Source organism: Ruditapes philippinarum, unplaced genomic scaffold (genome assembly GCF_026571515.1).
Source record: "Ruditapes philippinarum isolate M1 unplaced genomic scaffold, ASM2657151v2 ctg3672_1_1_1_1, whole genome shotgun sequence".
NCBI lineage: Eukaryota > Metazoa > Mollusca > Bivalvia > Venerida > Veneridae > Ruditapes > Ruditapes philippinarum.
Window position 1 is genome coordinate 50,096 of NW_026861837.1, and position 27,605 is coordinate 77,700.

The 27,605-nt window shown below is 33.4% G+C and overlaps 1 protein-coding gene across 7 annotated transcripts in view; it reads right to left on the reverse strand.

Annotated features, from left to right (window-relative positions):
* LOC132716985 (ras-specific guanine nucleotide-releasing factor RalGPS2-like) overlaps positions 1–27,390 on the reverse strand; it is a 52,285-nt gene extending 24,895 nt beyond the window's left edge. For 3 of the 7 annotated variants that reach the window (XM_060700331.1, XM_060700333.1, XM_060700329.1), the window contains exons 1-2: positions 7,337–7,485; positions 3,943–4,075 (exon numbers count right to left, since the gene is read on the reverse strand). In XM_060700331.1, the coding sequence (XP_060556314.1) occupies positions 3,943–4,075; positions 7,337–7,410 (207 nt within the window). In that variant the 5' untranslated portion in view covers positions 7,411–7,485. Of the gene's footprint in view, positions 1–3,942; positions 4,076–7,336; positions 7,486–19,763; positions 20,130–20,896; positions 20,983–22,593; positions 22,730–27,250 lie in introns of those variants that run through there. The other 4 variants (XM_060700334.1, XM_060700335.1, XM_060700330.1 and 1 more) reach the window with 4 other exon arrangements.
* Between the last annotated feature and the right edge of the window lie 215 nt (positions 27,391–27,605).

Genomic DNA, 27,605 nt, shown 5'->3' on the forward strand with positions numbered 1-27,605 from the left:
AACGTAATTAATTAACACACTAATTGGATGAATCTTAAAAATTAATTTATACTTCTTTGGTAAGATAAAGAAATAATTTGCGTATTATTATGTTGAAATAATGGAAAACCAAATCTATAGTCGAGATCCCATGATGATGACATTACAGTGCAAAAAAAATCTAAAGGTGTTTCATAAGTGACATGTTTATTATGTAACAAGGCTTTTATCTTACATATTATACCTGTACTGTAATCATTGGGAAACCCTGGTCTATTTTTAGAATCAATAACTGGTACTATTTTTAGATATAAATGACTGTGTTTCAAAAATAAAAACATCTCTATATACTAGATACATGTATCCTTGCAGGATGCCAAAAACCTAATTAAATATCTCCATATATAATCTGTTTTTGTTTTGAGTATGCTATTTTATAAACACAGTTAAAACTCAGTCCGAACACATTTTAAATTTTTTTTCAGTATAATCACGCTCCCCTTTTTCCCCTATTGAACATAGAAGGGCTTAAAGTGTGTGTTATCATGCTATAAAATCACTGTTGACGTTCTATATTTAGACATGTGACGTAATCATTAGACATATGACGTAACCAATAAAATGCGACGCTCTGAAAATAACAACGGAAACAAATCAGGCGCAATTTAGCTTAATATCAGGTACGGCAGCATTTATTTTGTTGATGTCGTGTTAGAATCGAAATAATATATCCAAATCGGTGATTTTATCGCTTTATAAAATCACTGTTTGTCATTCGGATGTGCATCATTATATCACTCATGCTATGCCTTCGTGATATAATTCCTCGCATCCGAACTCCAAACAGTGATATTATTAAGCGATAAAATTTTTTGTTTGGGATATATTTTTACTCAAATAGATTATTTTGTACGGCAAAATTATGATTATTATTTTACTTGGACAAAATTTAATGATGGAGTTTATCTACCAATAAGTTCATGATTATAACTACAGCATTCATATGTTTGTAACAACAATAACTAGTAAAAAATACACCTTTAAGGCAAATAAATTCTGTTCTATTTATAGAAATGAATCATTCTTGACACGTAAACAGAAACCAGATCATGTGTACAAGGTTGTTTTCAATTCGAATTGGAAACATGCCTAAAACTACCTATTGACTAAATAAACTTCTGTTAGAATAAAAAGAAAATAATCATGTTAGAATCAGCTTAGAACTGGATTTTTTTTAAGTTTCCAGTATTTCTGCAGTAAAATACAGACAAATAAGATTCCCTACAGAATGTCCAAAATGGTAAAATTGAAAATGTTGATTAAGTTTTTTCATGGACAATTGGGGTAAATGCAAGCTACCATCCTCACCACCTAGCTAAGAATTCAACATTTAATATGAAATGGTAAAAGTTTGAAGTTAGAAACATCCGCATTATTCATTTATATGGCGGTAACACCATGTGATATTTCAGTATGCCTTCTCTGATTGCATTATATAGATGTGTATGCAAACTAGAACAGATCTATAATAGATGTGTACAGATGGTTTGGACATGAAGTTTCAGGTACGGTTGTACTGACATATATATGAATGTGCCGATTGATACAGACTGGTGCATGAATGTGCAGACTGGTGAATGAATGTGCAGACTGGTGCATGAATGTACAGACTGGTGAATGAATGTGCAGACTGGTGCATGAATGTACGGACTGGTGAATGAATGTACGGACTGGTGAATGAATGTACAGACTGGTGCATGAATGTACAGACTGGTGCATGAATGTGCAGACTGGTGAATGAATGTACAGACTGGTGCATGAATGTGCAGACTAGTGCATAATGTACAGACTGGTGAATGAATGTGCAGACTGGTGAATGAATGTGCAGACTCGTGCATAAATGTACAGACTGGTGAATGAATGTACAGACTGGTGAATGAATGTACAGACTGGTGAATGAATGTACAGACTGGTGAATGAATGTGCAGACTGGTGAATGAATGTGCAGACTGGTGAATGAATGTGCAGACTGGTGAATGAATGTGCAGACTGGTGAATGAATGTGCAGACTGGTGAATGAATGTACAGACTGGTGAATGAATGTGCAGACTGGTGAATGAATGTACAGACTGGTGAATGAATGTGCAGACTGGTGAATGAATGTACAGACTGGTGAATGAATGTGCAGACTGGTGAATGAATGTGCAGACTCGTGCATAAATGTACAGACTGGTGAATGAATGTACAGACTGGTGAATGAATGTACAGACTGGTGAATGAATGTACAGACTGGTGAATGAATGTACAGACTGGTGAATGAATGTGCAGACTGGTGAATGAATGTGCAGACTCGTGCATAAATGTACAGACTAGTGAATGAATGTACAGACTAGTGAATGTATGTGCAGACTGGTGCATGAATGTTTATTTACTTAAATCAAGAAAACTTATATCTTATATACTGTATTTCATCAAGTTTACATCCTTGAACCGGCATTTGTTTGGTGAAGTAATTATTTTTTGTCATGAACTTTTACTCTACTTTGTTACAGGTCACATAGAGGCCTTAGCAAAAACTACCAACTCATTTTCCATACAGCTTTCAGGGCATTTCTGGTCTGTTAAATAGATTAACAGATTTAATATTTATCAAATATGCTGCCTGCTTAAGAATTAAGCACTTATATCAATTTGATCCTTGACAAAAATGTTATATTTTTACTACCACCTCTTACAACCAACCCCTGCTTAATTAACATCACATCTCTTATACATTAAAAGCAACAATACTTTAATTAAAAGGGGAGCGATGGCCTAGTGGTTAAGGTGTCTACTTCTTAACCCAGAGATCATTGGTTCGAGCCCTAGTTGGGTCACAACCATGTTTCTTAATATGACACCAGTACTGGTTGGTTTCAGGAAGCGGACTCGAAAGTGATTAATATATTTTTTAAGTTGCAAGAACTTGTTTTGCAATTGAGCTAAAATAAATATGTTTAAACCAACAATACTATACTACTATTATTACATACATGTACTTCGTTGTCAAAATTCAATGTTGCATTGAATGGAAGAAATATATTACAGTACATATGTAATTATTTTGTACGTAATGAAATATTACCTAACCATAAAACCGTAATTATAGTATATATCATATTCATTCTACCATGCAGAAATGAAAGCCACAAAAAGATTGTTATTAGATACACTTTGATATGAATTACGTTCAAAATTGCTCGCAAAACAATTGTAACTCATAGAATTTACAGAATTATGATACGACACTATGGGTCGGACCGAACATTCTGAAAACTACATAGAGTACCACTGTAATATTAGAACTTCGGTCTATGTCGTACTGTTATACGAGCCTCACAGTAAGGTCATTTATAAGTAAAAAATTACGCGCAAGACTAATGCAACTATAGTTGGTACATTACGCAAAATACAATACTTTAGCCGTGACAGAACTACACCCAAGATGACAGCCACATTATAAGTGTTTATGCTTATAATGACTTATAAATATTGGTTTGTAAACATAAGATGAAAAGAAAAAGTTCAAACATTATGACCGAACCAGAATCACCACAAAACTGCACTACATTTTCGATTGTCAAAAACCTGCTAAATTTTCGTAAAAGATTTTTCCCGATATCAAATTTGGAGCATTTAACCAATGCAATTCAAAGTTTTACAGATTTTGATATCAAAACAGAATAGAACCTGGGTCGGACTGTAGGGATGAGGGTATGCAGGCTGGCCTGGCGCTTTATGCACTGGTGATACAGGCACTTTCCACTTTCAATTTAGGACTATTATGCTGTATAAGAGGCCACCCTTTGACCGGGATTACTCTGTTAGACAGGCAACATACCAGGAAATATAGAGGAAGAGGCATATATCATTATATTACATAAAGGGGCATATATCATTATATTATATAAAATCACAACTTACGTCAGCCATAGACGAGCCTGGAGTAACATAGTCCCCGCTACTGTCTGACTCAGTCAGGGACTTGGGATACTGTTTCTGTGTACCATCGGTAGTCAAGATCCTATGTGGTATACTCATTCTGTTACCCTCCAACCTGTAAATATACAAAAAACATACAAAAATATATCCCTCTAACCTGTAAATATACAAAAAACATACCCAAAAATATATCCCTCTGACCTGTAAATATACAAAAATATATCCCTCCAACCTGTAAATATACAAAAAACATACAAAAAATATATCCCTCTAACCTGTAAATATACAAAAATATAGTAACAAAAATATATCCCTCTGACCTGTAAATATACAAAAAACATACAAAAATATATATCCCTCCAACCTGTAAATATACAAAAAACATACAAAAATATATTACCCTCCAACCTGTAAATATACAAAAACATACAAAAATATATTACCCTCCAACCTGTAAATATACAAAAATATACAAAAATATATTACCCTCCAACCTGTAAATATACAAAAAACATACAAAAATATATTACCCTCCAACCTGTAAATATACAAAAACATACAAAAATATATTACCCTCCAACCTGTAAATATACAAAAATATACAAAAATATATTACCCTCCTACCTGTAAATATACAAAAAACATACAAAAATATTACCCTCTGACCTGTAAATATACAAAAAAACATACAAAAATATATCCCTCTGACCTGTAAATATACAAAACAAATAAAAAATATTAATCTTTAGAACTGTTCACTTTTAAGGGGAGAAAATTTGTAAGTGGCCAGATAGCTCAGCCGATAGAGCCACTTAAAGGTATTCCGAGGGTCTCAGGTTCAAGTTCTAGTCTAGGTATTTCGAGGGTTTCAGGTTCAAGACCTTAAGTCAAGGAATTCCCAGAGTCTTAGATTCAAGTCCTATAGTCAAGGTATTTACAAGGGTCTCAAGTTCAAATCCTAGTCGAGGTATTCTGAGGGTCTCAAGTTCAAGTCCTAGTCAAGGTATTTACGAGGGTCTCGGGCTCAAATCCTAGTCAAGGTATTCTGAGGGTCTCAGGTTAAAGTCCTAGTCAAGGTATTCCGAGGGTCTTAGGTTCATGTCCTAGTCAAGGTATTCCGAGGGACTCAGGTTCATGTCCTAGTCAAGGTTTTTCCAAGGGTCTCAAGTTCAAGTCCTAGTCAAGGTATTCCGAGGGTCTCAAGTTCATGTCCTAGTCAAGGTATTCCTAGGGTCTCAGGTTCATGTCCTAGTCAAGGTATTCCGAGGGTCTCAGGTTCATGTCCTAGTCAAGGTATTCCCAGAGTCTCAGGTTCATGTCCCTAGTCAAGGTATTCCCAGGGTCTCAGGTTCAAGTCCTAGTCAAGGTATTCCGAGGGTCTCAGGTTCAAGTCCTAGTCAAGGTATTCCGAGGGTCTCAGGTTCATGTCCTAGTCAAGGTATTCCCAGAGTCTCAGGTTCATGTCCTAGTCAAGGTATTCCGAGGGTCTCAGGTTTAAGTCCTAGTCAAGGTATTCCGAGGGTCTCAGGTTCAAGTCCTAGTCAAGGTATTCCGAGGGTCTCAGGTTCAAGTCCTAGTCAAGGTATTCCGAGGGTCTCAGGTTTAAGTCCTAGTCAAGGTATTCCGAGGGTCTCAGGTTCAAGTCCTAGTCAAGGTATTCCCAGAGTCTCAGGTTCAAGTCCTAGTCAAGGTATTCCCAGGGTCTCAGGTTCAAGTCCTAGTCAAGGTATTCCGAGGGTCTCAGGTTCAAGTCCTAGTCAAGATATTCCGAGGGTCTCAGGTTCATGTCCTAGTCAAGGTATTCCCAGAGTCTCAGGTTCATGTCCTAGTCAAGGTATTCCGAGGGTCTCAGGTTTAAGTCCTAGTCAAGGTATTCCGAGGGTCTCAGGTTCAAGTCCTAGTCAAGGTATTCCGAGGGTCTCAGGTTCAAGTCCTAGTCAAGGTATTCCGAGGGTCTCAGGTTCAAGTCCTAGTCAAGGTATTCCCAGGGTCTCAGGTTCATGTCCTAGTCAAGGTATTCCCAGAGTCTCAGGTTCAAGTTCTAGTCAAGGTATTCCCAGAGTCTCAGGTTCATGTCCTAGTCAAGGTATTCCGAGGGTCTCAGGTTCAAGTCCTAGTCAAGGTATTCCGAGGGTCTCAGGTTCAAGTCCTAGTCAAGATATTCCGAGGGTCTCAGGTTCATGTCCTAGTCAAGGTATTCCCAGAGTCTCAGGTTCATGTCCTAGTCAAGGTATTCCGAGGGTCTCAGGTTTAAGTCCTAGTCAAGGTATTCCGAGGGTCTCAGGTTCAAGTTCTAGTCAAGGTATTCCGAGGGTCTCAGGTTCAAGTTCTAGTCAAGGTATTCCGAGGGTCTCAGGTTCAAGTTCTAGTCAAGGTATTCCGAGGGTCTCAGGTTTAAGTCCTAGTCAAGGTATTCCCAGGGTCTCAGGTTCAAGTCCTAGTCAAGGTATTCCCAGAGTCTCAGGTTCATGTCCTAGTCAAGGTATTCCGAGGGTCTCAGGTTTAAGTCCTAGTCAAGGTATTCCCAGGGTCTCAGGTTCAAGTCCTAGTCAAGGTATTCCGAGGGTCTCAGGTTTAAGTCCTAGTCGAGGTATTCTGAGGGTCTTAAGTTCAAGTCCTAGTCGAGGTATTCTGAGGGTCTTAAAGTTCAAGTCCTAGTCGAGGTATTCTGAGGGTCTTAAGTTCAAGTCCTAGTCGAGGTATTCTGAGGGTCTTAAGTTCAAGTCCTAGTCGAGGTATTCTGAGGGTCTCAGGTTCAAGTCCTAGTCAAGGTATTCCGAGGGTCTCAGGTTCATGTCCTAGTCAAGGTATTCCCAGAGTCTCAGGTTCAAGTTCTAGTCAAGGTATTACGAGGGTCTCTGGTTCAAGTTCTAGTCAGACTGCACATTTTTCACACACTTTGACATTACTAAAACACTAGCACTGAATTGAATCACCATGACAACCACTGAACTGATTAAAATTTGAGCCTGTGTCACATTTCTTTGAAACTGACAAAAAATTTTTTCGAATCTGACAAATCATTGTGTGTCAGTTATGCCTAAATATTAAAGAACACACTAAATATCCAATTCTCCCATACTTCTTCTTTGGTACAACACCATCAAAGTGCTGTTTATAAACAATCATACCTTAAACAAGTCATAAAAAAACAGTGAAATATCAACAAAACTTTTAGACAAAAATGTCACCAAATACTTCTGACAAAATATCAGCAAAAAAATCTTTGACGAAATGTCAACAAAAAGTTTTGACAAAATGTCAGTAAAACCTGACATTTGATAAAAGAGAACTACAGTATTCTAAATAGTGTACTACCCTAGCATTTAAAGGAGAACAAATATTTTAATATTACAAGTATATTATAAATACATACAAGGAGGAACCAGCTGTGTGTATATTTGGAAGATATCCGAATAATTCCTGGAACTGATGTATATCCATTTTCATTCATATATATATATCCGATATCTACTGTCAATTATTATTCATATAATTATATAATATCAAATATATACATATATATATATATGTATATATATATATATAAATATGTTATTTAAGCTCCCTGCCACACAATAAAACTGTCAAAACAAATAAATAATGTTTTTTTAAATCACAGATCCATTATCAGTTTATGTCTGGCAAGTTAAGTATACATATTTTCGGCTTTACGATATAAAACACATAGAAATATTCTCCATTTCTAAAGTCGCGATTCAGTGTAAAATTCAACTTGTGTAAAATAAATATACACTCCACACTGATGTGTAAACACAATCTATTTTTCAATGTCACTCGTACACGTTCTTTATATTCACCACAAGTACACAATTTTTTTTCAAACGCTTTAAAAATAGAAAACAAATTTTTCTTTGGGAATTTGTCCAAAACTTGTATACGTAATTTCAAAATTTTAAATATGTTATAAAGTGCAGTCGTATTCTTATCGCTTAAGTCATAAATGTACTGACATATAATACGTCTTTTCCAATAGAATTAAATCAACAATACTGGCTGTGCCTTTTATCATAATATCTTCACGGATCAATACCCAAATAATATCATCCACTTAAACAGCAAATACGCTTCTTTAATTCACAATGTCTGCCCCGCTTATCTACGAATGGCTTCTCTCAAGCCAGGTCGTTTCGTCTTTTTTCCCCCTATTGTTTTTTTTTAAAACCAGTTTGATTATTATAGAGATTATGCCAGTCAGTGTTTAAAGAAAGAATTAAAAAACTCTGTTAAAAACTGGCTTCAAATCATTCAGGCAAATTTATTATTCCCCTCTTGTATTATTTAAATTTTATAACCACTTCTATATAAATATTCAATTTCAAAACATCACTCTGATAAATCTCAGTTATTAGTTTCTTGACAAAAATGTTCATAAATAACTTCAATATTAACATTTAATTCAAATCATTCTATTTAAAAAATTTTTTTAATCCTTGTGTTATCAGAAACTGCAAAATTGTCAGAAAATGGCCAAAAATTTGTGGTTAAATATCTTAAGTATCTGTGACACCACCTACCAAGTATGTATTGTAAGATATGTCAATAATCAGCCTGTGTTTTTATCGGGTAAAAATATATAAACTAAGCCAGGCTAATACTTTTGATTTGTTTGTTTCTCCATCTATCTAAGTCCACTGGCCATCCATTTGGAAGTCTCAGACTTGACATTGGAAATCACATTATATATACAGTCGACTCTCATTATCTCGAAGTCATTGGGACCGTCCAAAAAATATCGAGATAACGAAATGTCGAGATAAACATATTAGGGTTAGAACAAGGCGAAACTGATTTTTACAAAAGACATGTGCATACCTTATGTCAAATAAACTATAATATCCCCATGTCTTGTTTTCATAGGCCTAGTCAATATTTAACAAAGTAACATAAGCCGATGTTTACCAGCGGAAATACGGGTGTCTGTGATAAAAACACATAGTGAGGTTTACTCAGTAATACACCAATATAGTGAATCGGATATCGGATATGGTTGATCCGGATATCCTCCCGAGTTATTTATCGGGTCTTTCTCGAGATTGTTCCACCGCTGATTGATTTGGTGGTGATGTTGTGAAACAATATTGCAACGATAGCGTTTCTATACTTTCACTTTTTCATTTACATTTAAAGTCATAATGAATTGATACAGTGTTCGAATATTTAAAAAGAATGTAAAATTCACTCATTGTGGACATAAGTCAATCAACACGCTAAATAGATTAACTTTTATAAAAACAGCTAAACTTGTTACAAACATAATCGACATTATGACACGCGCTATTAATTGAGCAATTATCGTCTAGATTGTGTTTTTCACACGTCTGAAGGGAACGGACGAAGTCGAGATAAACAAAGGATAATAGTGTGAAAATAACTGTTGGGGCTGAAATTTTACATCGAGATACTGAAAATATCGAAATAGAAATATCGAGATAAACAAATATTTCCAATATAGATAAAGAAGGAAGAAAATCGGGACTTTCAAAATTTCATCGAGATAACGAAATATCGAGAAAAGCGATGTCGAGATAACGATAGTTGACTGTAGATAAAAGATGAAAAGCATGATATTTTGGAAGTCACGAGGCAGTTCAAGGAGTTACAAATGACTCCCAAACATCAATTAAATGAAGCCCTGCTATTTTTAATAGATATATGTATATTTACACCTCTTAAATTGTTTGTTACATATAAAGGGCTATAACTCTAACAAAGGCCTGTCAGATCATATCAATGCCAAAGCTTCAAACAGCTAAAATATCAATCAATTTTAAAAAGAACCCCCCCCCCCCACCATGCAAACCCCCTGCTATGCAATCATATAGGACCAACATTTTATTACGTTTAAATAACTATGCCATAGTTATCAGAAATATAAAATTTGAAACTGCATTAATTTGTGCATTAGAATGAAAGTGAAGAGTTTACATATGTTGACAAAACTATGTTTATCATAAAATATGTAATTTTCATGTTGTATATTTTACTCAGTATATTGCCAGCTCATTGTGACACGCCAGTTTGTTTCCAGATGTTTTTTTCATTAAACTGCTGTTATCATTTCAATTATTATTCTCAACATTGGCATTCAATTATCAATTTATCAATTTCAGTTATCAATTTGTTGCCAGTGGAGAATGCTTTATTGTCAGGAAACTAAAAACCCAATAGCCATGTGAATTACAATAGCCAAAATTACTTCAACCATGTTAAGAGGTTCAAACCATTTTATAAGTACAACAAACAAAAACTGACTCAAATGGGGGGCTCAAACACTCAAAAGAATCTCCTTACTAAGTGTCTGTGGCCAACACCAAGGAAATTTTACATCGCAAATTTTCAATTTCACAGAGTAAACAAACAATAAATATCACACAGCTGGCCCTTTAAATCATATAAACAGAGATAAAAATGATGTCAATCGTCACTCCTTGAGTGTCACCTAGCCAAAGAAAAAAATAATATTATCAAACCCGAAAACCAGGTCAAATATATCCCCACTGAGCTTCAATTTAACCAAGATGAATCGGAAAGTCAACAAAATAAAACCTTTATTATCTACATAGTAAGTACAGTTGACGGTTAAACGGGCTTGTGTACAGATGATGTATTTCAGGGAATGGCAAATATGTTAAATATTTGATTAAATTAACCCATTTATGTAGATAAAAAACATCAAAGGTTTTCACAGCAAAACCGTTTTACTTCATTTATTATGTCACATAGGTCATGTGCTAAGGCACCAATTTGCTTACTAATACATTTCTTGGGATTGAATGTACATATTGTGGCTGATTTAATTTGAAATATATATAGGCAACTGTATATATAATTTTTTAACACCTTGGTAATTTTGGATTGATCCTTTTGAAAATGTAAAAGGAGTTATCAATATGTGGAAATGAATGAATGAATGAATGAATGAATGAATGAATGAATGAATGAATGAATGAATTGATTGATAAATAAATAAATAAATGATGAAGGGGAGGGAGCAAACAAAATGGGAAGTTGGTTGTTTTGTATGAATGGGTAAATAAATGAATGAATGAATGGATGGATGGATGGATGAATGAATGAATGAATGAATGAATGAATGAATGAATGAATGAATGAATGAATGAATGAAAATAACTTCATTTTCTTCCTTTTTTCATTATGCCACTTTAAAATGTCAAAATTAAAATACAATTTATTATAAATATGCAAATAAATCCTAGTATCTTTGTTGTTGTTTAAACTGTTAAACATAAATGAAATCATTATCTATAATTTATATGTAAACAATAATTACTTCAATATAAAACTTACAATATTCCAGCAACCATTGTGTAGTTATAATATTGAATCCACAAAATTTCCTCACTCTACACCATTTATAATTTAATGTCACTGTATCTTTATTTATTTCATTGTAAATCTTTTATTTTTTTAATTCATGTATATAATTATATAATAATTTTCTGTTCTGTTCTGTTCAGTTCTATGCCTCTATAATTCCTTCAGAAGCCATTATTAGTCAATTTTAAACAAGGAAGGCTTTATAGATAATATATTGACACAGCCCCTGAGTGAGGCTTGTTAATCATACAATAAATCTCCTCTTTGTTTAATCTCTTAATCTCTAAAAATCCATAAATCCATCAGAAGCCATCTTTACTTATCAGTTAAGACGAAAAAATCACAACATCCCAGGTACAACACATTTGTCCCTCTAGTACTATAAAGATCAAATATAAACCTCCTCTTTGTTTATTTAAATATCAAAACTTCTTTGCAAGTCCTCTTTTGCAATCTTGGCATAATCAATATTGGAGATGAAAAAATCCAAAAGATTCTAAATCAAAACATCCTAAGTCCAATCTTGTACTGTACAGTAACAGATCAGTAGGTTGAAGTAGATGGGTCAGTATAAAGGAATGACAATTATTTCACACAAACACATCAATAAACCTGTCAAACTGACCAAACAGAGGTAGAAATACTGGAGATGTCACCTGGCCATAGTTAACTGACCAATCACTGACCAAATGTCATATAAGATAAGGCTGCCGTTTATTTATCTACTGTAAATAATCAAGACTGATGTAAACTGACCTCTACCAATATTTATAGTTACACCATTTCTGCACCCACTGTACAGAGGTATTTAACTTAAACTGGTATCTGTGTGCCAACAATTTGCCTTAATGACCAAGTACCACTAAATTACCATTTGACCACGCCATATAATGGGACAAATTTCCACCATCCACTGTACCCTTTAATTTCTCTGTCATTAAGTTAATTTTCTAACAATGCTACATAATGCAAAATAGCAAATTGGATTAATAGCTTGTGAAACAATCATAAGATGATTTTAAGCTAGCTATTTTACATTTTATTCAATATTTGAAATTATTCCAACCATTACTACACAAGTCTTAAAGTTTCTATTTTTGTTTAAATTGTTTATTGTGGACAATACAAGGAGAAAATTTAAAATTTGGAAGCCAATAGCATATGACTGTGTTTTAAACCAGAACCAACATACAAACACCGATCGATCTATCGATCGATCAATCGATCAATCAATCAAATCAAATCAACTGATTCATTCAATCATGTAAAATTGCCTCTTATATAATTATACAATGATGAAATTTAATTGCCACCATAACAATTATAAATATGATACCAACGAAATGATGGAACTAAAAATGACCGAAATGAAATGAGGGAACTAAAATTACTAAAAACACAATCTGACAATAACAATCCAACAAATCAAAATATGACAAAACATAATCTGACAAAACATAATCTGACAAAACACAATCTGACAAATCATAATCTGAATGACAAAACATAATCTGGCAAATCATAATCTGAGTGACAAAACATAATTTGACAAATGATAATTTGACCAATCATAATCTGACAAATCATAATTTGACAAATCATAATCTGACAAAACATAATCTAACAAAACTTTTATATTGACATCTCATGAACTTGGAACAGACTGTCAGATTCAAATCAAGTCATTCACAAGTCTTATTATAGAAAATTCAAATTCAGAGGGGTACAGGTAAACAATACAAAAAACAATTTAACAGGTTTAGGGGACTGTAAAACAATGCAAAAACAATTAACACAGTTCAGTTATCAGAAACAGGAAAGAAGAAAGGAGATAAACAGATAACCTATATATACAATATACCAGATATATCATGCTGTATCAGTATCCAATTAGCTATATACCATGCAATACTGATTATTATTGCATCATATACCCTGAGGCTGGCCAATGGTCACTTACTGTCCATCAAATACCGCACAGTAATATAAACATATACTTACTATGAGAGATGAAATTCTGAATGGGTACATTTATCATTCTGAGATTATATGATAATATATTAACTAATATTATTACATGGCCTGCAGATATGGGCCATTGTATATAATTAATTTGTATGCACTTAAAGTTGTTCAACTATTCACTTATGGTAATATTATACACTTATTGTAATACTTAATGTATTATAATTTATATTGTTGTAGTATTATATAAGCCGCGTCATGACAAAACCAACATAGTATATTTGCGACCAGCATCCGCGCAGTCTGATCAGGATTCATGCTGTTCGCTTACCAACTCTATGACAAGTAGAAACAGCATGGATCCTGATCAGACTGCGCGGATGCTGGTCGCAAATGTACTATGTTGGTTTTGTCATGACGTGGCTCATACATAACAGCACAACTCTGCACCAGATTGTCTGGACAGCTGGTCAGTTGCTTAAATTTGATTGGCTCGTAAACTGTTTCCATTTTAAGTGATACTATCCAAAAGTATTTCAAAATAAAACAAATTTATGTCCACAGATCAAAAGCTACGATAGGAAGTGTCTTGTATATAAAAAGATCTTCAATTATTAAAACTACATATATGGGGCCTGAAATCTCGTGCAGTGCCTGAAAAGGTAGATGGGCCATCTCAAATACCCTAAGAACAAACAAACACTTGTTATGGGGTCAGTACTCTTAGTGCCTGAAAGGATAAAGTGACCTTCTATAATTCTAGAATCGACAACCGGCACTCGCTATGGGGTAGAAAACAACCGATTTTGCCAAAGTTCACGGGTAATAGTTTAATATACAGGCTGAAAATATAACCAATTTTAACTGATGATATAGATCGCTTACTTGTTAATAATGAAAACACTGAGAGTATGTCTGTATCAATGTGTGTGTTATTGTGAAAATGAATATCTTCAACACTGACCAACTTAAGGAATTATGCCTGCTGTGTCAACTGGCTGGAACAATGACACCCACATTTTTGTAGACTTTTATGCTCTCCACTCCTCAATATAATGGTCACTCAAGCCAGTACATATTTACTAATTCAACATTTTACATATACACCATTTACAGATTAGCATTTAAAATCTGTATTATAAAGAGATATCCAGAATGTAGGTCTAAAATTCTCCAACTCCCACCGAAATACATGTACTAGTGTCCTTTTTTCCTTCAAATGTACGCAAAATTCCAATGTGACATTGTTACGTCCCAGGTAACACAATCTATTAGTTAATATATCATACTTTATGAGCCTAAAACTGTCATTTATTTATAACACCTGTCAAATAATGCAGCCCACAACACGGCCATGAACTGCCCTTACACCATGTTATAATTAACCTGACGTATTACAATTGTAACTGACTATAATATAACACACAAAACTGTATGTATTATACATGTATGTATGTTATACATGTGGAATGTGTGTGGGGGTGGCTGACATAAAATTTGAATTTAGGTATGGGAGGGTTAAAGATGTCTTTTCACCTTACATCCTGCTGTATCAATGTGAAGTCAGCCAGGCCATCACCCCCCATACCCCCCTCTCCCCCCCAGTTCCTGTGTTGTGTTGTATATCACAAGTATATTTTATTGTATATATGGCATTTAGCTGACATTTTTATTGATAATTGGAGAATAAATGTGTTATATTCTAAATTAATATATATATGTGTGAAATTATATTTTTAAAACACTAATCAAGATTAACATTATGTTACGTAATAAGTGTATTTTATCTTGATTATATTTGGCTTTTAGATAACCTGTTTATTGATGTCAGAAATAAAAAAAAATCTATCAATTTATTTTAAAACGAGGAAATTAACATATATGTTATGTAATACATGTACAAAATTATTCTCGAAAAATGTGTAAAACAACAAGTAAAACATAATCATGTGTTTAATGATACAATGATGGTGTATTGTATTTTACATTCAATTTGACTTAAAACTAACTTGTTTATTGACATAAGAGAAAAAAAACATGTATCAAATAATGACTGCTTAGTCAAAAAATATTGACGTCTGAGATATTTATGTTCTGGGGAAGAATCTAGTTTTTATGTCAAAACCAAAAGGTCAGACCTTTCTGTGGTGAAACGTTGATTTCGGTCTAAATGAAAAAATGCAGCGAATTAAAACTAAGAATTTATTCAACAACATAATTATAAGACACTTATTATGTTGTATGTAGAGGCGAGATATTGCCCAGACACCAAAATAGCTCAGTATCTCAGCGTGCAGTACAATTAGTTGGACTAATAAAACTAAATTAAATTAACATAATTTATTATGTAACACATATATTTGTCAAACTTTGGTAGGATGTGTCTAATATAATTACTGATATGGCAGTTTTATTACACTGGTCAGTAATGTTTCTATTTTATTATCCCAATAAATTGTATAAGATAATAATTAAATAACATATTTTACCTGACATAGAGTTGTTCTGAATTAACAAGGCATTTATATAGCATCATAAACAAGAGCTGTCCGTTAACTCAAGCTAGTTAACTCAAGCTACTCTCGTCTAAAAATCATTAACATATTTATTAACAGTTATAAAATATGCACAGAATCAAAATTTGCAGTTTCCACATGTGACCGTTTCCACATGTGACCTAACAGTTGTTATGTTTCACTTAACACAGATATATAAATATCCCTATTTTAAAATATTATATCATAAAATCATATTATATAATTATAAATTTACTTACAAACCAATTGTGTCAATTACATAATGAAATCCATTTTTCCAACTGACCTTACCAAAAAAATTTAATGTTTAATAATAAAGATAACATGTAACATCACCGCCTTTCTCCAATTATATACAAACAATAACCAGCTGATGACACTAAGATTAAAAGGTCACTGATTAAACAAAGCGTGGGCCATTTTATCTCAAAATTTAACTTTAATATAACATATTAAAAGATTATTTTTTTTTAATGAAATGCAGATATTATCAAGGAAAATTTTCTTTATTGTGATAGGAATTATTATTATCAGATAAAACCTTTACTGTAGATCTATACATTCAGGTGCTTTCACCAGATTGCTAACAATTTCTCCATTTTTCCTTTGCCCCTCAGTGACCCCCTTTCTCTATAAAGGCCCAAAATAATTTTCTATTTCAGGACAATTTTTACCTTTCACCTTTTTCAAAATCTTTTCTTTTATACTATATATAATGTATATAGCCACCTCAGTGCAATCACAGGTTAACTTCTATTAAATTATATGGGTTTTTAACCCATTACTGCACTTATGTGAAGATATATCGGACAAAAATAATCGGTACAAAAGATCTAAAAATAGCATACAAAAGATATCAGACACTGCAATCCACTAGGAGACACTGTTACTAAAAGCAAAGATAGTTATGGTTATTAGGATCAAAGACAATGTAATCTTTCTCAAGTGTGAAAAGTATTGATCATTGTTATGATTACCATTGTTATTTTATGAAGCCAATTCTTAGAGCCTGTTGGAACCACATAGGACAAGTCATATTGACATTTGTCTAAAGCCAGGCCAGCCTGCACATTATGTGCTGACCTGACCTCACCTGACCTCACCTGTAACTGACTATAAGGTGACATTTCGTAGCTCAATTTTGATATTTCCATATGAAGTTTTCTTTTAACTTTGAATGGACTGATCAAAATTAAAGCAAGCCAAATCAAGCAAGGCAAATCAAGCAGGTATTAGGGTAAAATGCTGTATTAAATTACTCAGCTATAAGACTAACCATTTATAAGACAGGGTTTAAGATTTATACTCAGGCAGCCATTGAATCTTTTATAATTTTTATCCTCTTTCTGTTTAATAAATCCCAAAACAGTGTAAGTGTCTAAAACAGTCTAAACAATAACTGAAATATTTAATGTGCTACACAATATTCCAACTAATTTTCTGCCAAGAAAATTTAATATATTTAGCAAACAAAAGTATTATAATGGTTGAGACCACGTTGTCCATGCCAACTGCACAAGAAAACAAAGTCTCAAATGCTATTTAGTTTAAAGATCCTGTAACACAATTTTTTTATGGTTTTATGTCATAAAATTAATATGATGCTCTAATTAAGATTTATCAATTTTGTAAGTTCCAAAAAGCATTATTAAAAATTTTATAAAGATATTACCGAATTTAACATTTCATGCAAATAAAGGAAGGTAATAAAAAATTTATTTTCTATAAAGTCTAAGTCAAATTTTTCAATAAGATATGAATGCATATATTTTAATGATAACATAATTATTATATGTACACATATTTGCAGAACATAATTATTCTTCGATGTTTGAAAATTGTTTTATAAGCATAATTATATGCACATAAATAATTTCACTAAGTGTGGTATACAACCTCAATAACAACATACATGTACAGGATTTTTAAAGTTAAGTGTATCATATTTTGGTTTTCAACTTTTGATCAGTGTGTATGATGACAATCAGCTATACACATTGTTGCTTCTTACATTGTATAATATAGTGTGAAAATATTGATCAGAGTTATCAAGAAGATTGCTGACAAAGTTAATACAGTGTGAAAATATTGATCAGAGTTATCTAGAAGATTGATGACAAAGTTAATACAGTGTGAAAATATTGATCAGAGTTATCTAGAAGATTGATGACAAAGTTAATACAGTGTGAAAATATTGATCAGAGTTATCTAGAAGCTCATTGACACACCTATAGTAGAGAGATACAGTCAAGTTAATTGATTCAACCAATTAATATATAATTGAAGTAGGCTTTAATACAATATTAAAACATATATACAGTAAAAACCCGCTTTACGACCACCCCGTTTTCGAGACCAACCCGCTAATACGAACGATTTTTCAAAGACCCGATTTTTTTATTCTTTATTTTAATGGTCGCTAACCCCGATTTTGAGACCACCCCGTTATTCCGTAATACGACCAGTAAATTCAGTCCCATTTCGTAAATTCTGTACATTTGGAAACCCATAAATACGACCGCGGGCACTTTCTCACCTTGATATTGACATGCATGTATATTTGACACGTAGTGTAAACAACAGTTGTCATAGTTTTACGACATTTAACGACATCCAATTTACGGCAGAGGTCAAGGTTAGTTTGTATCAAATCCGGAAATGATCAATAATATTGTCGATAATTTCTTAATTTTTCACACCTTTAATGTCATAACTGGAGGTTTAAAACAACAAAATATTGAACAGAAAACTTTCAATAAGTTTTCTAGAGGTGTTGCTGCTATCATTATCTCTTTCGTTCCATAATTTTAAACAAACATTAACCTGATACGATTAGGTTTTTGAAGTTTTTATCGGCGATGAAAACTGTGAAAATAATTAAAGGTTAATTGGTCGATGTGCTTTGCAGTAAAATGGTGATTTAATTGAGTAAGTCATGTCATTCTTTTAACAAGAATGTAAAACTATGTTTGTGTTTAAAGACATTCATAATACATTTTGTACCTCTAAAGAAGTTTAAAAAATTTATATGTTAAAAAGTAAAAGAAAAGAAATGAAAATAAAAAAATAATAGTGAATGTTAAATATCTTCTCATTTGTAAAAGGTTAGCCCAGAATTAAACATGTGTACAGTACATGGTATCCCTTAATATATTGCCTGGTTTTCTGTTTGACCAAACTCATTAATGAGACCACCCCGCTATTAAGACCAGATTTGTAAAGTCCCTCCATTGGTCTCATTAGCGGGTTTTTACTGTACTTCAAAACACTAGACTTTGTTTAAACCCTGCCATATTGGTGCAAGTTAAGTATTATACATATCTATCTAAAATTTAACCCTGACCATGACCCTATATATGTTAACTGGACAAAACCTTTATTTTCAGGGAAAAGTCTAAAATATGTACTGACTGAAAAGGGAACAGTGTAGCATATGATTACACAACACGGTTTATCTTGCATATTGGACTGGCGTTTCCGTTAAGTTTTACCCATGACAAAAATTTCATCTGGCATGTGGGGTACCCTTTACAATGACACACTTAAGATGACATAATTTTACCGTTATGAATGAAGTTGGAATTTCATACACTATTGTGTGAAAATAGTTATGGGTATAATGGCCTAAATTTCCATGAAAAATTGTTTTAATACAGTAAAGAATTTAAAATATAATGAAATATGGTAGAATATGCAAGAAAAATATCTGAAAAATGTTTGCGGTTTACGGATCGGAATATCCCTCCCAGGTAGGGAAACAGCCCATGGGCGGTAACTTGGCAAGCCTCGTTTCCGCCCAATTGGCAGTTCCCCTCGTGACGGATATTCTGATCCGAATCGCAACATATGACAGATATTATTAATCTTGGTCTGCACAGGTCACATGGGTAGATTCAGACACTACCAGCAGTTGGGAATATTGTTTATAGATTATATTACCATTGTGTTACTTTCAGCAACTGGACGCCACAGCGTTCAAACACGTCGGTCATTTCTTCTTCCCGCCGTGTATATATATATATCAGCAATAGTTTATTCTTCTGTCATGAACTGTTAGCTAGAACATTATAATCATATCCTTCTGGTATCATGTCACACTACTGCCATCATGTCACATGTCATACAACTGCAGTCATGTCACAAAGTTAGCTATCATGTCACATAGCTGCCGTCAGATTGCTTAATTGTAATATCTCAAAATGTTACACTTTATATCAATAAGTCAAGTAATTGGAAAGTTATATCAGCAAATTCCAAGATCATGTGTAATAAAAAGCACAGTAATATATCACCAAATTTCAAGATCATGTCACAAATAACACAATAGTGTCACCCAAAGTCCAAGATCATTTCACAAATAACACAATTATTTCACCAAAATTTCAATATCATGTCACAAATCGCACAATACATGTCACCAAAATTCCAAGATTGTCTCACAAATCAAATCAAATTATTACACTTACTGACTACAATTATCTTAACATATTTCACTACTTATGTCATATGTCACAAAAGTGTGACATCATAAAATTGCACTTTTAAGGATGTTGATCATTATAATAATCCAAAGTCTGCATCCTCATGATTTATACACAGTGTGTCGAAATGCAGTCAAAAAACCACCATAACACTTAAATATACTTTAATAATGACCACCCACTTAAACTATTTCATTACTGAGTCATTATCGTCATATGAAACCCTTGTTGTTGTTGATTTTTTTTTTTTGGTGGTTAAATTCTTCATTGCAATAAGAACACACTTCTTGTAATTCACTGTTTCCTACTTCTGTTCCCTAAACTTCTTATTTATCTATAATCCACACGAGTTCAAACAAAAACTTTAAAATTTAAAAAAACACACCAATAAAAAACAACCTATACTAAAGAATGAAATCAAGTTTTTTGCACAATGAAAATGTCCAAATTGTTACCAAATATAGCTATATTCTTATTGAGTGATTTTTGTTGTTGTCCTTCTGTAGTTTAGATTCATATTTCAAAGCCACAAGGAAGGATAAAAACTGGCCACAAGGAAGGATAAAAACTGATAATTTCGCCAATTTCTACCTGATTTTTATCCATGTTATTTCACACGATATTTCTTCCTGTTGCAATACAATAAAGGATAAAAATGTCATACACAATTGAAAAATTTCAACTATACAACTTCCTATTATTTAAATCCATTATCTTCCATCATATATATAAATATTATCGACAAATGATACTCAGAATAATCATTATTACAGTATTAAATCCGTGTTCGGTTTTTACTTTATTGATCCTGGAAATAAAAACTTTTTATTGAATATCTCAAATTATTTTTTTAAAAAAATTTGTTTCACTATAATCCCCCATCTCTCAATCATATTTGTACACATATATAACTGAACTTTCCTCGTCTCTGATATTATATACACTACATCAGATCATCGCAATATCATTAACAATATATAAACGATCTATTTTTAGGCAAAAACATAAGTACACAAAGTACATCTCGGCACTTTACGCTATTTTTTAAGTGCCTGTATTTCCGAAAGCAATTCACGGCAATTAGGATTTGTTAGGCGACTCCAGTGTTTATAGTCGTTTAAAGGACGTCTCGTGCATGGGGACAGTAAGGAACATCGCCACGTACAAATCAGGAAGTTGGAAAAGGTCACTACTTCCTGCTTATTTTTGTTTATACGCCCATTTGACACTTTAGTCGCACTTTAACATTTCGTACGATGGACTAATGTCCTAATTTGAATCTGAAACAATTCATTCAATTTAAATTTAACGGGTTTCTGGACATTGAAATACAAAATTTGAGCTACGCATCAACAGAACAGAGCCTTATGGTGCGACTGCACTGGTGTGTGAGGGGGAAAGCTAGGGGCTCTATACTGCCGACACAGCCATGATAATACAACTTGAGTTTCAGCGACTGGTTAAAGTAATAGCAGCCAAATTATAAATGGTGCAATTACTTGTCAATTACGCTACATTAGCGTAGTACTGCTACATTCAAAATTTACCAGAAAATTACTGGAATAAAGGTTTTCCCAAACATGGGATAATTTGTGTATTTTAAACAACACTTTAAATGCCTTATTTATTTTATAACAGCTACCGTTAAATATTTACCCACTCCACATATTTTTAACATCAAAATAGGATCATATAAGTTAAATCTACCATATTTTATAATAAAATTTAAACTGACATTATATATTAATTTTGTTCATGTATAAAGCACTTCCATGCACTAAATACATCTTGTTCTTTTAAATATTTTCACTAATTACCACTGGCCTATTTAAGAGATAGCAAATTTATAATGTCTCAGGGGCATTTAAATAAGGAGTTTTTTTTACCATGCCTTCGTTGTATGTCTGGACAATAATTTTGTTCTTATTAATTAGTCACTCTACAAAATAAAAACAAGTAAACAATACTACATATGACCCAAATAGCACATGATCGGGTTCACTTTTATTCTCATCGCCCCATCAACCCACCCAAAGAACATTAACATATAACATCAATACAGAAGAGATGTCCCCGTCCATCAACTGTACAATTAAACATCTACAAAACATATTATATATTACGCAATACCAATTACACATCCTTTGGTTAAAATCCAAATATCAACGCACTTTGATATAACATAAAAATTATCATCCAAATAAGTTTATATAACCACCTTTAGAACAACGCTAACAAATAATTCCAAATACAAAGATATTAAAATACATCCAAGAAAAAAATCTTACGAGAATGGCCAATTCCAGCATTTAAACATACGCACATGGAGCTTGAACTACGAGCAGAAACATAACGCTGCAGTCGTCGTGTTGTTTCGAAAAAAAGAATAGTGGGGACAGATTTTGTCGGATGAGTCAAACGGTTATTGATAAAGCTAGAGTGTGTGTGATGTGTTTTCTACGACGTGATGAATCAGCATCGACGTATCATATATTCTTATTGTGTCTGTACGAGTTATTGATTGATCGGGAAATCAGCATTATTTTAAGTCTCCTTCTTTTAGATGTAATAAATGCCAATAAATTAATTCTTTTAACAAACAAGATATTTTATTGGAAACTAAAATCAAAATGGAAGCTGAAAATTCGAAGATGGAAAAATACTGAAATGTGATTGGAAAAATACAGATAGGCGAAGGCCGAGCATTGTGTCTGCGACATTGATTTTTCAGAAATCAGTGTTTTCATCACTACATTTCTTTCAGACGTTATATTATTGTTGTAATTTTCATTTATATATTCAATAAATGGCGATTAAATCTGTAATGGGTATTTAGGATATTTTATATGAAACTTAGTTACACAAAAGCTGTTTTTAGTAACTTTCATGCAACCGCTTAAATAATGTTTTTCAAGAAATTGATCACTTATGTACATAATTTTGGAAGTTATTTTTTGTTTTGTTCAGATTTTATAATTAAATGGCATTTAACTATATCTTTATGGATCAAGGGAGGATGATATTTTTTAATCTACAAGCTGAAATTAAATACAACCGATTTTAACAGAATTTAAACCAAATAGTATGATTATGAATCGCCACTTATTATAATGTTGATAATGATACCGTGGCTGTAAATTGTGTACATAATAATGATGCGTATTTATTTAATTCAATCAGATGGTAAGCAAAACTTGACCCGTATCATGATTATTATCCCAGCTTGCCTGCATTCTGATGAAAAAAGAAAAATGTACATTACCTATTTTTTCAGTCACTGACCCTAAGTGACCACTTAACATGAATTTACACTTTAGCTAGAAAACGAGAAAATGAGAAAATGTACAATAACATGTTTGTCCAGTTTATCTGATCAAACAACCTGATATATTCCTCTTAATATATTACATGGACTTAGATGTCCATCTTCCATTAGTCTGACTGAATAGTGAAGACAGTATAATGGATGTGAAGTGCACTGGTAACGTGTTGATTTGGAGGGCTGCTGATGATTTGACATCAACTTATAACACAATATCAGTTGCATTAGTTACAGAGTCGATCTATAATTGAATAATAATTATGTTCTCTGAATTATTGTCCTCAAACACAATGACATGTTTTCATTCATTGTTATTTAGCTATAGAAAATAAGCATGCAGCCAAATCAATATGAATGTCGGTCCAGACAAAATAATATGAGCCATGCCATGACAATACCAACATAGTGGGTGTGCGACCAGCATGGATTCAGACCAGCCTGCGCATCCTCGCAGTCTGATCAGGATCCATGCTGTTCGCTTACCAACCCTATTACAAGTAGCAAAACTGATAGCGAACAGCATGGATCCTGATCAGACTGCGCGGATGCGCAGGCTGGTCTGGATCCATGCTGGTCGCAAACCCACTATTTGGTTTTGTCGTGACACGGCTCATATTAATATCGCACTAATATTATTGAAAATTTTTGAATAGCCCTTACTACACAGGAAGAGAAAGTGATCTGCCTCGACCCTGCCATTAGTTATACAGCCAGACTATCTATGGCTTTGATAATGCCCTAAATAACTGACTCCCACTCATGTTTTTTTAGAGCAATAACACAGGTGTACCGCACATTTGCCATGCCAATAATGGTAAAATTATCATAAAATAATCACCCCTTGATCATCAAGAATAAAGTAACTATCCAGCACCTGTTTACTATATAAAATATATACATAATTATACATATATGACAGAGACTCCAACTCGGGACCCTTGGAATATTATACCCTACAACGGCTCTATTAACCAAGCTATCTGACCGCTAACACATTTATAATCTCCCCTAAATAGTGAACAGTTCTGAACTGGACATTTTAATACCTCTCAAGGTCACAACCAAAAATATTGTCTACGAAAAGGAACAACACCCTTTTCGTAGTGGTTCTACTGAATTAGAAAAACTTATTTCTTTGATTTACCCATAAAATGTGTATATCTAACAGATCTCATAAAGTTTTCTGTATCAACCTATATTGCTAATATTACATCTTATAGCAGACACATCACACACACAGAATTCAATCAAGTTATTTATGGAACACACAATCTTTAAATATAGAAAACATCTGTAGAATGAATTACACCCATTTTGACATGTTTACTGCATGTTCACTGCATGAAATAAAGTATATTATTCAGAAGTGGTTTTTAGATTACCAACAAAACGTCACCTATATTTAAATACCAACTCTATAAAATATAATGCTGCCAGTTGGATGATGTAAATGATATGAGCCGCGTCACGACAAAACCAACATAATTGGTTTGCGACCAGCATGGATCCAGACCAGCCTGCGCATCCGCGCAGTCTGATCAGGATCCATGCTGTTCGCTATCAGTTTCTCTACTTGTAATAGGGTTGGTAAGCGAACAGCATGGATCCTGATCAGACTGCGCGGATGGGCAGGCTGGTCTGGATCCATGCTGGTCGCAAACCCATTATGTTGGTTTTGTTGTGATGCGGCTCATATATACATTGCTAGGTTTGACTAAGGTAAAAACATTAGGTCTTTATTTACCCTTACCACCTTTAATATCCTTTATTTACCCTTAATATCCCTGATTATCCCTTATTTACCCTTTATATACCACGCTAAACAGACTTCAAATTTCTTTTTTTGCTTCTCTCGCTTAATTAATCATATCTATAAATACTCTGTATTAAATATTGGTAGAATAAATTTCTTGTTTTTGCTGTCATGTGTCTGTCAAGATTGCCAAGATTTGGTGTTTGGCAAGTTATCAACATATATTGCACTGTGTTACAAAATAATAAAGTTATCATTTATTTACAAGCACTTCAGTTAATTAATAAAATCTAATATATTAAATCATTGAGCAGCTAGCTAGATGATGAAAACCTGTCACATTATGACATTTGGTTGCCAGTGCTTTCAACCTTTCACTTACTGTCAGGGTTTTCATTATTAAAGGGACTCCACTGAGGTTTAAAAGCCTAAAAACATAACATTTTTGCGAATGATCTGAAATTTTGCACAAAGATTAATGGTCTAAACCTACATCAAAATTAATGGTACATTTATCTGGAAAAGAATATTTTCAGCCCCATCATGTCATAAAACGTCAGTGGAGTCCCTTTGACCAATTGGTGATCCAAACCATTGGTTAAAATGCTGTTAAAGCTGCACGCCTCCAGATGAGCCAAAATATTTTAAGAAAATAAATATTAAGAAAAAAAGTTTTTAGAGAGGTAAAAACATTTAAGATCTAAGTTATATTTAAAATGTTACGTGCTGTTTTAAAGACTGATTTTTTCAGTAACTTATCACCATATTTCTACTGCCTTACTAATGCTGTTTTTGCATATGTTTACCACTTTTTGGTAATGTTTGTGGATTGTAAGTGCCGATTGCAACGTATAAATTACTTTATTTGTTCTCCTCACAATAGCATACTTTAAATACAGACTTCCCGAAAGTTGAAAAAAACTGTCAGACATTCGGTCTGACAAACCACGAAAATCTGTCGGACCGAAACAAAATCTGTCGGACCAAATAAAATTGATCAAAATCAAAGAAAAACTTGTGTTTGTATTTCTAAGACACTTTTTGTTTTTTATTTTTTCGCCGTAAAAATCGGCACAATCCGTACTGCGCATTTTCATCTCCTCCCTGTCATACACCAATGATTCATGATTCTGCTTCCATTTTTCAATAAATTTTGTCTCAGGTCTATTCTTTTCATCCTTTTATTGCTGTTCTGCGCACTCTTCTGACGTAGATTTTCGGTTTTTCCCAGGTTTGGCACCTTTAGCGACGCCATTTTGTATACATGCGGCTTGGATAAAAGCCGGACAGTCGGACCGATCCGGAATAAAAAATTGTCGGACCTGATCAAAATTTATCGGACATGTCCGTCGGACCGACGTATTTCGGGAAGTCTGTAAATACATTTCCAAAATTTTCATTAAAAAGTCAGAATTCTCCGGTGTCAGGTCATGCTCATGTCAAAGTTTGGGGAAAACCCCTGTAGTCAGACCAGCAAGCAAATCCCTCAAGCACACAGATAAATACATATGAGCCGTGCCATGACAAAACCAACATAAAGCGTTTGCGACCAGCATGGATCCAGACCAGCCTGCGCATCCGTGCAGTCTGATCAGGATCCATGCTGTTCGCTATAGGTTTCTCTACTTGTTATAGAGTTGGTAAGCGAACAGCATGGATCCTGATCAGACTGGGCGGATGTGCAGGCTGGTCTGGATCCATGCTGGTCGCAAACCTATTATGTTGGTTTTGTCATGACATGGCTCATATTTAGAATGATTAATATTATGTTAACATCAAAACATCCTCCTGTTCATTTGGATGAATGGGGAAGGGGGAGGGGGTAAATAAACATAAATCTGTCGGTGAGGTAATCTCGGATAATATTTACCTGTAAATCACAAAGAATATTCCCTCATCTTTACTCATTATCCTCCTCTGTTCAACTTTTTCTAATGTCAAAACTGTTATCTAAGTTTGTATTGCACTCAAAATCTTTACTGAATGGTAATTATACACTGAATACCTTACATCTGCACTCAAATTTCTTGATAAAAGACTTTGCACTAAAATTCCATATCAAATTTAAGACATGCACTTAACAAAATTCCTATTGTATAATCTAACATCTGCACTCAAATTTTGATAAAGAGACTTGCACTCAAATTCCTTCTTCAACTTAAGACGTTACAATCAAAGTTACTTCTCAATGCACTCAAATTCCATAATTTTTTTTATAGAAAGTA